General features: G+C 29.7%; 1 protein-coding gene across 1 annotated transcript; it reads left to right on the top strand.

The window, feature by feature from the left end:
- The first annotated feature begins 11,893 nt into the window (after window positions 1–11,893).
- On the top strand, window positions 11,894–12,559 carry LOC106315014. Its single transcript, XM_013752796.1, has one exon. It carries the CDS (start codon window positions 11,933–11,935, stop codon window positions 12,557–12,559), a length of 627 nt encoding a protein of 208 aa, XP_013608250.1. The 5' UTR covers window positions 11,894–11,932.
- The last annotated feature ends 665 nt before the right edge of the window (window positions 12,560–13,224 follow it).

Here is a 13,224-nt window from a genome sequence, read left to right on the forward strand (position 1 = left end):
TGGTGTGTTGTATTTGACCGCTTGGCTCGTGAGTGAGTGAATCGTAGCTCGTGATTCTCGTGGTGAGAATAGGTCATCATGCTCTACGAGCCGATAATAAACAATGCTTTTTTTGTGGGGATATATCTTCATAGAGTTCACAAGCTGGCAGCTAGGTGGATTCTATTGTCATTATTGAATTTTATTTTATTCCCCCCTCCCCCACACCTTTAAATTTAGAAAATTAAAAAAATATTTATTTTCGCGCTACACACAGATTATTACTTTAAATTTATTAATTTATATTATTACGTGTGATTATATATTTTGAATTTGTTAATAATTTTTATTCTATGTAAATTTGAGGCAAAGTTTGAATATTGATTAAAAAAGAATTTTAAAAATATTTAATACAATACGATTGAATATTTTTTTGCTATTGTGGAACTGCTTAGAGATCTCTTAATAAACATTTATACTAGATCTCGATCCGCGCAACCGCGCGGATGTTTGTTTATATTTATTTTTATATAAACATTTTGTTTACAATTATAAATTAGTATATATTATAATATATATAAGGTGTGTCTATCAGTTTTTAAAACATAATAATTTTACCATATATGTTTTTTTATTGAATAGGTTGTTTCAACTTTCACATGTATTTATATTTTTTTATTATGTTTTTTGGATTGTTATTTCATTATTTAACTCGTAATTATATATAAAGATTGGTAAATATTGTTTTATTTATCCAGTTCGAAAGATATTGTAATATTTCACAAATTTAAAAAGTTTTAAAATTTAATTTTTAGCTTCATATATTATCGAGTATATTTAAAGTTGTTCAAACATAATAATATTAGAGGATACTTGTTCTCCACCAAATAGATTGTTTCAAATTTCACATGTGTTTGTTTGTTCTTATATTTTTTTTGTTTGTTGAATTAGTATTTCATTATTGAATAAAAAATAGAAATATAATTTGGAAAATAATAAAATATTATTATCTCCAAATATAATCAAACATTTCACAAAATAAGAAACTTAACAAAAGCTAAACTTAAAGCTTCATGTATAAATTTTATAAAAAATTTAATTAAACATTTAATTATATTTTTTAAAATGAATTATATAATTTTAAAAATTAAGATTGTAAAGAGTTAAATAGTATACATATGGGTCAAGTATTCTTTAAAATATAAATATAATGGGTCAAATATTCTTTAAATTCAATTATTGAAAGTCCAATATTAATGTTTTTAGCCCTAAATGATCAGGTAACAAAATTTTCTCCGGAAAAAAACGTGTCATTTGCCTAACAAATTTCGTCGGTGATCGGGATCATCGCCAACCTTATGTCTTCTCTTTAATACTCTTATTTTTAGAAATGGCCGAAGGCAAATTTAGGTGACGTCATAGATGGTTAAATATTTAGGGTATTGTAAAGAGTATATTCTGTGAAATCACGAAATATATAGTGGATATTTATGATTCGGTTGTTATTGTTAATATATTGTGGATATTGATATATTTTTTATGGACGCAATAAATATAGGATATTCTGTATTAGTTGTTATGTAAAAATATAAAAGATTTCGTGATTAGTTAAGGGCAATAGTAATTACTGAAATCTAACTAATAGGTTTGATACGTATCCTTAGAATATTCTAAGTTGCAATCTTGAAGCAATTTTTTTTTGAAAAAATCGTTTGGATATTTTGTTTGTCGTTGATGCTGGTTTTCAAAATGGAATAGTGGTCGACATTTTAGTGGTTATCGAAAACGGAATTTTAGGAGTATTGATGTCATTTAGTTAGGCATAATAACAATTTTGATTAGAGATTAAATGTAACATGACTTTCTAGGTATAGGTCCATTTTTTAAAAAAAAATCACACATGAATCAAGGTTGCGACTTCTGTTTTAATATATAAGATATATGAGATATTATTGTGATTGGTTATATTTAATTTAATTTTAATTAGAGTATTTAGTTTTTACCAATTACTTACCATATACTTATATTATTGGCTAAATTGTTGTCAATGTCGTTGAGGAATAAAGTGTTTTGTTATCGGATTAGATTTCACAAAACAAAATTCAAAAAGTAGAAATCCAAGCAGAATTAATTGAATCAACTTCACACGTGAGTTTAGGGGTGGACACTTTACCCGATATCCTAAGCCGCACCCGAACCCAATCCGAAAAACACAAACCGAAATCCGAAAAATTCGAACCGAAATTCGAACCGAAGTAGCAAAATATCCGAACGGGTATTGAATTAGGAGAAATTGGATATCCGAACCCTAATGGGTAATATCTGAACCCGAATGGATATCCGAAGATAACCGAACATATGTATAATTAACCTTATATTTTTAGTTTACATCTCTCATTTTATATAAAATATTATATTGATATTACACATACTTTAAATTCATATGATATACATACAATTACGGAGAAAATGATTTACTACTCACTTAAAATGTATGTCAAACTTTTTATTTCAAGAATTAACAAAAAGTTACACCCAAAATTTAAAAACAATAACCAAATTAATGTATTTTTAGTTTCAAAATGTTATGTCCAAATCTATTAACTATTCAATCTATTAAAAAATAAAAAAAATAGTTAAGTGAAAGCTATATTTTTAAATACAAGAAATTTGGAAAATGAAAATTTTAATTTTTTTTTCAAAATCTAAATATCTGAACCCGATCCAAAATAATCGAATCCGAACTAAAAATACCCGAACCCGACCCAAAGTACAGAAACACCCGAACGGGTTCTACACCTATATACCAAAATATCCGAAAATCCGAAATACCCGACCCGGACCCGAACAGATATCCGAACACCCACCCCTACGTGAGTTCATGAGCTTTTATAAATACATATCACAACTATAGAATCCAATTTTTGGATAAAAGAATTCATAAAAAGAGTAAAATTAAATCATACGTATAAATCCAAAGATTGACATATCATCCAAAAACGATAAATGTATGTTGGAAAAAGAGCCGTGAACGTTTATAGTTGCCATAAGATAATCCTAAAAATCCCTAAAATAAAAAAAATAATAATACATATTAGAACAGAAGAGAAACATATAAAGAGTTAAACTAACAAATAAATATTAATTATACAACAATATTTTCTTAAAATAAAATTATAATATTATCATTAAGTTTTATAACTATTTCAAGATAAGATAATTATTTTATTCTGTGTTTTTATGCCATAACCGAACGAAGATAAAATTATGTCAACTTTAGTTTTTTTTTTAATTCAAAAATACATTCAAAACTATAATCACCAACATCTAATTACTCTACACTTATTTTTATTTTTTGGTTGAAAATCTTTAACAATAACTGCTTACATTGTGTATTACTTATTTTGACTGGCCTTAAAATACGTTTAGTGGAGGCACATGTTTGCTACTTAGGAAACCAATGTTTTTATTATAACCCATGTTTTTTAATCCTAATTATCATATTGTTTTAATCGTATAAATTCAAGTTTTTGTAATTATATTATGCCTCTGATAGTAATAGCTAGATGATGATGCCTTTGATCTTTTAAATTTTTTCATGCCATAAGCGAATGTTTTTTTTTTTCATACTATGGCACGGCACTGGTTAGAGAGCATAACACAAACGACAACTATTTTGCCTATGATAATTATTTGTTGTATTGGTACATATAGTTCTAAATAAAATTGACGATAAGAAAATGTAGGGAAAACGTGCTATTTTCCCACGAGAAGTATCGTATCCTCCTATATGTCTCCCAAACTATGACCTCATCCCATATGTCTCCGAAATAAAAGTTCGAAATCTATTTATCCATGAAAGTATATCATAACTCTTATATATTCCCGAAATAAAATTTCGAAAGCTATAATCCCATAAAATTAAATTACTCGGTTTAAACCAATAAACTAAAACCGTTTTGATTAATTAAAACAGCTTTAGATCAATAAAAACCCGGTTAAGATCAGATTACATCAATCAAACCACAAATTATAAACCATGATCAGATTAACTAACCAAAACAGTTTCAGTTTATAGGAGTAATCTGATCTTAACAAGGTCTTTATTGATCTAAAACTGGTTTAATTAACCAAAATAGTTTTAGTTTATTGGTTTAAACCGAGTAATTTAATTTTATGGGGTTATGGCTTTCAAACTTTTATTTCAGGGATATATAAGAGTTATGATATACTTTCATGGATAAATAGATTTCGAACTTTTATTTCAGAAACATCTGGAATGAGATCATAGTTTGGGAGACATATGAGAGGATACGATACTTCTCGTGGGAAAATAGCATGTTTTCCCGAAAATGTAAGAAAGTTATGTTCTTAACATATAATTGTAAAATTTAATATGCATAAAAGTAAAATGTAAGTGTAGATGCCAAAATTATGTTTAGATGCACAACATAAATTAATTAATAAACATGAAAAATTATAAATTTATTTAATTTTATGTTGGGTCAATTCAAAGTATAATACAAATTTGATAATTTATTAATTTTAAAATACACTTAAATAAATATAAGTTTTCCTTAAAATATTAAATTAATAATTATTATAAATAACTTTTATAAAATTTACATAAATATAAACAAAAGATTGTGTTTTATATCCTTTTGCAATGAAATCAGTTTTAACTCTTGTCTTTTTCTCAATATTTAAGTGTTATATTATATTCTCGGATCACATCCAAAATTATATATATAAGATCTCGATACAACAATAAATAGCAAAAATATTAATATAAGTAAATACTTGATTTTTATTATTATTATTTTTTATTTTGATTTTTTTTTATAATAATTGTTTTTGTTATGGGTATTTCATGTAGAATGTTATAGTTTTCTATTTCAAAAGTTGTTTAGTAATTAGAATAATGATTCATTCTAAAGTATAATATCTGAATTATTTGATTGTAAATTGTTCTTTTAGTTCTACATTAAGTGATTTAAGATTCATTTGTATTTTTAATTTTCTTTAAGATTAGTAATTTCATTTTGGTAGTTATTTTTTCATTTAAAAAAAAATAATTGTTTGTGTTTTATTGTATTTAATCTAGTCGAATATTAAAGTCTCTCATCTTGATTCAAAATATTTTATTTTGTATGTTCTCTGACAATATCATTTCATATGTAAATCATGAATTGTTGTATATTAAATCGACCATTTGGCTATGTACTCAGAGAATAATAATAACTCATGATTTCTCATAGAATACACGAAAAGTGAAACCAAACTCCTGTGTTTTAGACTCCTCACGCAAACTATCTCAGCAAATTTATTGAAAGCTGCTTCATCTTTCACTCTTAAAAAAAACATGACATATGAAGATAACCAAGTTTTTCATTTCTGTAAAACCACATTTTCGCTCGCACAATTTCTGCTTATCACATTTCTGCATGCAAAACAGAAAGTGTAGTTTAACGTTTAAATATTTTTAAATAAGTAAAATAAAAATTGTAAGAAAATAATCTACAAATAAATTTTTATGAAAATATTACAAAACAAATAAATATAAATTTATATATTGATCTACAACATGTGATTACTCTAAATACTAAAATTATGTAACTAATTTTTAAAGTTATGTAATTGTTTAACTTACTGAAAAGTGGAATAACAAAGAAGAAATGAATTAAAATAAGATCTAGTGCAGTGAAAGTTATATATAGATAAATGTTTAAACAAATACAAAGAAAATATGGTTGAACTTTTTTTGAAAAACGTGGTTTAACTTCGAGTTTTTGTTGTACATTTTTTAAAAAAAAAACAAAATTTATTTCAATTAAGAGAAATATTAGCTGTAAACATATCCTTTTGTTTTACATCAAATAAATGCTCTAAGCTATTGTTTCTAGTTTTATTAGATATGCACGGTTCTCGGTTTATGTACAAATCGTTACTCGTTTTACCAGTCCCTCGTCTATATATTCTTATCTTCCCAGTCATAGTGACCATCTCTATTACATCTACCATCAATTTCTCTCCCGACCTCTTCTTGCGTTGTCATAGGATCCTCCAGTATCTCGTCTTACTCTCTGCAATGGGCTACGACTCACGCTGTTAGTTCTATCCCCTCCTGTTGGTAGCATAATTACTATGTCATCATATCTTTAAACAAAAGAACACATAACATTTGTAAATGACACTGACTTACGGGTTCTAGGCCTGTCCCTCAAAGGTGACTGGCGGAAATACAGTTGCATACTTTCCTCTTGCTCAGAAGATTTTGCTAGCAGCATAGTAACAACCCATCATGGCGGCATGACCGTCATCATTGGTTTTGGGAGGCCAAGATTTTACTGAATGTTGTCTAGATTCAGATGCTCACTGTCCTAATCATATCATTCGGAGCAGATCTCATGTTGCTTCCCTTTCAGCCATTACCCTCTGGACAGAAACGTGCACACTCGGGATCTTGTCGCCAAAATGTGATCTGACTTCCCAACGTATTTATTTGCATTCCACTAAGATGTTGAATATCTTCTTCCTTGAAATCCCTTATCAAGACACGTTTTCTACCCGAACCACTCATTCTCACTCACTTGTAGTTAGGCCGGAACTATAATTGAATATCTAAAAAGATAATCTGCAGAGATATTTGTAGGAAGAAAAAAAAGAAAGATTAAATACGCTTCAATTCAAGTAAGAAAAATCTTATTATCGAAGGATTATTACGCACGACTAAACTGAGCTAGAATGAAACTAAAGCACAAGAGTTGGAATTGGAAGAACTACATTACAGAGACCAATATTGAATCAGGAGGGTTTACCATTTCTTTTGGAGAGTTTGGGAACAAAGTTATAAATAGGAATGCTGATAACTTCGAGATGATATGAAACAAAGATGGAGAAGGTGACAATGAGTTCATCATAGAAGACCAAGTTCCTAATAAAATGGAGCATCCTCAAGTTTGGCAAACCAATATCAGGACATAGAGTAGAAGAATGAAAGTTACGTGAATTCATAAGCCTTGTTCGTATTCAGGGAACCAAGCTCCACTTTAGGGAAAGTAGCTGTATCTAAACCTGCGGGACTGGAAGGATTGTCCAATGGGTACAACAACTTTCTTTGCATATCCTCCTAAGAGCACAGACCTGAGACAAATAGAGCAGTGTCAGAAAGTTTAAGACTTTAATCTAAGCCTACGTAGAGGAGTTGAAGGCAATCCAACATAAACAGGACAAAGCTTAATCAACAGTTAACCAGATGAAAACAAATTGCAAGCAAAAACTTCTCCAAAACTAACTCAATAAGAACATGAAATGAGCACCGAGCAGCATATTCACACCAATCCTTTAATCAATCTCACATATATCAAAGGAACTGAACACATACCGAGTATTATAATTTCTAACCACAATCTTGTAAATTCAGTAATCTATACCTGGTTTCCGACTTTCCAGCGAGTGACAGACATGACAATGGATTCGATGGTTCCAAAGCACTGGAGACCAATGGCAAGGGATAAAGCCAGGTGGTGGAGAGTAGCAGCGCCTCTCAGAGCAGTTCCTTGAACTATAATAAGAACCTCATATTCATAAACTTTTGGGTCTTCCACTTCTCGGAGTTTCAGAGCCTCTGACGTTTCTGGATCGAGAGCATGATCGCCTTCATTCTCTGTCAATGAAAACCAAAGCAAGGGTTTTGAAAGCACTTTAGAAAGTTACATGAAGATTAAAAAAGCTAAAGAAAACATTCATCATAACTGAAACTCACCATAAAGAAAATTAGATTCACGGTTTTGTTTGCTAGCTAAAAGCAGAAGTATATATAAAGTATAAAAATGAAGGAATAGAAAGAGTTTCACGACGTTTAATTGTTGCAGTAAAGAATGAGGTTTTATGACTGATTATTAATGGGGTTTATTATGACATTAGGAAGGGAAACCAAAGAGATGATAACAGTACGGTGGAATTTTTTGTCTTTACTCTAAGATAGTTGTTTTGACGTGACAAATTAACTCTTTTTCATTGGTTGATTTTTTAATCTTATGTGGATAGGTTGAGAGTTGATTATTTAGAATTTTTAGTATTGTAAGACATGTCTCACAATTGGTGGGATGATATCTGATTTTCGATGATATCCTTTGATTTTCTGTCTTCGTTCAATTCTCATAGTTAGCCAAAAAAATGTATTTCAAGTGTTTTAATCTCTTAGTATGTTTTAAAATAGAAATACATCCTATTCACGCCAGTTTTTTTAAAAAAAGTTTGTCGGCTTTTTCATTTTGTGAGGATATTTGTCCACGAGAGAATTACATTATTTTTAGAGAAATTCTCTACGATAGTTTTTTTAAACTTTTTGTCACAAAATAGCCATCAATGAAAAAAATGACAAAAATAAGTTTTATTATAAGGTATCAAATGTATTTTTATCCTATGGTTAACTAATCTAGATTTAGGGTTTAGAATTAAGGGGTGGTGTTTTGGGGTTAGAGTTTCAAATTTCAAAAAATAAAAAATAAATATTAAAAATTTTAAAACTAAAATGGCTATTTTGATCATTTTAATTTTTAAAGGTTATTTTGTGATAAAAACTTAAAAGAGGTTATGTGAGAGAATTGTCCTCGATTTTGTTGATTCTGGAAAAGAAAACATATTATAACTGAAACGTACATATTTTCAAGATATTTATTTGTAAAATATCTTAAGATCTGAACATCAGGATATTTTCTTAGATTGGTCAAAAAAATGTTAATTTGTTTCATATGTTTATGCAAAATGTATTAGATTAGCCTTTATTAGGCCAAAATTTATTTCCACTAATATGCGATAATTTTGAAGTTATGAGATCGATATGTTTATACTTTATATTTCGCTGGTTTAGATTCCGGCCCGGAGGCGAGACGAATGTGTTTCCGCGTTTTCTTGTTTATCATCCCATACGGAAAACACCGACGAAGTCTGTTGTTGCGTGTAATTATTTGTTAGTTGATTGAAAGCTTACGCTGCGGTATTAGCTCGTGAACTACGTTTATTACTTAATTATACAAAGTCTGATTTCATCGTAGTGCTGTTAGTATGTGATGATAATGCTCTAAAGAGTTGGATTCTCTTGCGGAATCAAATGTTTGACCTTTAGATGATAATGGCTGTTATCAAGTACTCAAAGATATTATTGGTTTTCTTTGACAGATTGGCTCCACGAGTTCGTGACTGTAGCTCGTGATGAAAATGTATCATCATGTTTTAAGAGAATTTTTTTTGTATTAATTTAGATGATTTTTAATTTGCAATATAACATTAATTTATTTTTATTTTTGACCGGTTGTATTATACATATTACTTGTGGTTAAATAAACAGTAAATAATGTTTTAGTTTATAAAACTAAAAGTTAAAATTTGATTTCTTTATTTATGTGTACAATTTTTTTTGTCAACGTGTAAAACTCTTAATTAACATCATATATTAACATATAAAGAGAATAATGGAGAACGCTCTTTGTGGATGGATCTTCAATACACAAGCTGGTAGCTAGGTGAACTGAATTGTCATTAGACTCATTACAGCTTTTAGTCTTTTATTTTCCCCCTTCAAATTTGGAACATTAAAAGATATCTAATCTTCCTTGGTTTCCTCATTACAGCTTTTTAGTCTTTTATTTTTTTCCCTCAATAATGGAACATTAAAAATATCTAATCTTCAATCATTTCCGTATATTTTCATTGAATTATCGTATTTAGCCAAAATGTTTTCTTTTTTTGAGAAATGGCTTTATTTAGCCAAAAGGTTCCGTTAGTGTTTTAATCTTATACTCCCTCCGTTTTTTAATATAAATTGTTTTAGATAAATTTTATGTTCCAAATTATATGATGTTTTTGGTTTTCTATGTAAAATTTATTAACGCTTAATGTTATATGACCAATGATAATATATCTTCTATTTTATTATTAGTTGATTTGTGATTAGGTAAATAATTAGTGATGTTTTGTTTAGAAAATATAAAAAATTAATTATTTTTTTATTCTATGTGCACAATTCTAAAACGATTTATATTAAAAAAACTGAGGGATTACGTTTTTATATCATATCACGCCAGTTTGTTCTAAGAAACGTTTTTGTCGGCTTATTCATTTTTGTGAGGATATTTGTTCACAAGTTGATTTCATTGGCTTCGCTGCTTTCCTAAAAGGAAAATAAACATTTTACATTGAAAAGTACAGATTCCCAAGATATTTATTTTAGAATTGAACTTCAAGATATTTTATTTTTCATTGGTCTAAAATGTTACTTTTGTTTTCATATATTATACAAAAATTATAAGTTAGGCATTTAGAAGGCCCAAATTTATCTCCCCATTTCTACTCTATGCGATAGTGTTGGAGGCTTGGAGCTAAGATCGATATGTTGCAGGCTGCTAAATTCCGACCCGAGTCAATACGAATATTCGAAAAGAAAAAAGATCCATATTACATTGATAAGGCAAAAGACAATAGAAAGTGGAGATGGGCCAAAAAGCCGTCTTGAAAATACGCTTTCATGCTTTAGTTCCTTCCTTATCACGTTACATATCAGAGCTTATAAGTTAAGATACTTCAGAATTGTAAATGGTTCGATAACCTCTGGCAAATTTCTTTAGTGTAAAGTAAAGGGCATTTCACTGAAAGTTTAAAATAAAGGTTTTGTTTCAATGATGTCAAAGTTCCTTCCTAGACAAGAACACCATCAGGCCCTGGGATTATTAACCGAACCGAAGTTTGAGGAGTTCGGTTTGGTCGTGATTAAGAGCATAAAACCGATTGGTACAATTGAAAAATGTATTCGGTTATCGGTAAGTTCGGTTCGGTACAAAAAGGGGTAAGATAAATTCCCTAGGAAAACTCTTTTTAAGTTTTTGTCATAAAAATAGTTTTCAATGAAAAAAATGACCAAAATATATTTTTATCCTATGGTTAACTAATCTAGACTTAGGGTTTATAGTTAAGGGGAGGGGTTTTGGGGATAGAGTTTCAAATTTTTAAAAATAAAAAATAAATATTAAAATTTTTAAAATAAAATGAGTAATTTCGGTCTTTTTTTTTCTTGAAGTCTATTTTTGTGACAAAATTTTTTTAAAAAGACTATTTGAGAGAATTTCCCGGTAAGAAAAAATCCATAGGATAGCCATTTTTAAGTTTTTGTCACAAAAATAGATCTCAACGAAAAAAATGACCAAAATAAGTTTTATTAAAAGGTAAAATTATATTTTTACCTTTAGGGTTAACTAATCTAGACTTAGTATATAGAGTTAAGGAGTGGGGTTTTGGGGATAGAGTTTCAAATTTAAAAAAATGAAAAATTAAAATTAAAATTTTCAAAACAAAAATGAGCTATTTTGGTCATTTTATTTCTTGAGATCAAGATCTATTTTTGTGACAAAAATTTAAAAAATGTTATTCGAGAGAATTGCCCAAAAAGGTAAATTCGATATTAAAATTTATTGTTATTCCGGATACTTTCGGATTCGATATTCCGGTTCGGTACAAAAAGGTAAATTTCGGTCACAAAAGGTACAATTTAAAAATGTATTCGGCTATTGATACAATTTAAAAATGTATTCGGTTATCGGTTATTCCGGTTCGGTACAAAAAGGTAAATTCGATATTATTTCGGTTCGGTACAAAAAGTAAATTTCGGCACAAAAGGTAAATCAATATTAAAATTTACCTTTTCCTTTTTGTTGTAGAATATTTATGTTTCCATTTATGGAATTTGGCATATCGTGTTCATCTAGGACTAGGACAGTGGAAGAACAAATACATAAATATGGAAATTTATCAAAAGTGTTCGACGTGTCAGCTTTTATATAAGAGAAACGAGTATATATGCGATTGGGTCCATTACGGTTTCTGGAGTGAGCAAGCAAAACTGAGTAAGCAGCCAATATCTAATCACGAATCAAAGACCTCGATCTCTCCGTCATCAATGGGAAGTGCAACTTCTTTGAACCTCGCTAGAAGCGAAGAAGAGAATCCATCGCTAAATCAGAGAGAGTCATCGCCTATTGCACAAGACGGGGAGGAGTCTAAAACCCTAGTTGAAGATTCGAATGAAACAAAGGAAAAAGAAGAAGATGAAGATGGTGAAGAGTGCGGTTTTTGCACATATATAAAGGCAGGTGAGTGCAAGGAATCATGGATAGAATTGGAGAAGTGTTTGGATGAAGCCAAGAAGAACGACGGTGAAAGTGACGTCACTAAGTGCAAGGAGGCGAGAAAGATGTTCAAGACTTGTATTTATGACAACCCTGTTCACTATGAGCCCGTTATTGCTGCGGAAACTTATATGTTCGCCAAGATGTTAAGCGATCTTCAAGCCAAAAAGGAGGCCGTTCTTGTTGACAGGGCTCAAGTGGTTGCCAAGATGTTAAGCGAACTGAAAGCGGAAAAAGAGGCCATTCTTTCTGGTGATGCTGCCTCCATTGTTAAAGCGTTAAGCAAGTTGCAAAAAGATGAGGAGGAGACCATTAACATTCTGCCCGCTGAGGCTGCAGCGATTGCAAAGAAGTTTAGCGAGTTGGAAGCGAAAAAGAAGGAGAAGGAAGAAAAGTGATTATTATCATGGTAACATTCTTTTATGAAAATTGACGAATTTGATAGACTGATATTGATACTTTGTGTGAATGTGTCAATTTAGATGAATATTCTGATTCTCTTTTTTTGTTTCTCTTTAGTTTTGTTTAGTGTTCATCTTGTCTTGTGGGAAATTTACAACCTTTGCTTGAATAATTCGATGCAATTCTACAATTTTGTTAATCACATTTCGTCTACCAAATAACTAATATAATTCGTGGCAGTCCTGGTTGCATCTAGGGATGTTAACTACAGGGTTAGGGTCCAGCCCTCTTTTGTTTATTATAAGCTCAGCCCTATTTTAACTCAACCCTATTTTAACCCTATTATAACCAAGGGTTAGGGCTGGTACCAGGGTTAGCTCATTTAATTGAAAAAAATATTTCATTTATTTTTGTTCTTAAATTTTAAAGATAAAACTAGAAAAATTAAGATATGATATGATTCTTTTCTCCAATTTGTTGAGCATCAAAATCAAAAGTTTTCCTCCCAAAATCGCAAAATCGAGTTTTTGCTCCACAACTAAGAATAAAGTTTTTCCGTCAAAAAAAAAATTGTGTTTTTTTCCGCCAAAACCTAATTTGAGTTTTTCCACCAAAACCACAAAATCAAGTTTTCCCGCCAAAACCGCAAAATCGAGTTTTC

Source organism: Brassica oleracea, chromosome C9, assembly GCF_000695525.1.
Source record: "Brassica oleracea var. oleracea cultivar TO1000 chromosome C9, BOL, whole genome shotgun sequence".
Taxonomy (NCBI): Eukaryota; Viridiplantae; Streptophyta; class Magnoliopsida; order Brassicales; family Brassicaceae; genus Brassica; species Brassica oleracea.

What these genes read in the sequence shown, in the direction of transcription:
- LOC106315014 (XM_013752796.1), top strand. Translation starts at nt 11,933, where the DNA reads ATGGGAAGTGCAACTTCTTTGAACCTCGCTAGAAGCGAAGAAGAGAAT.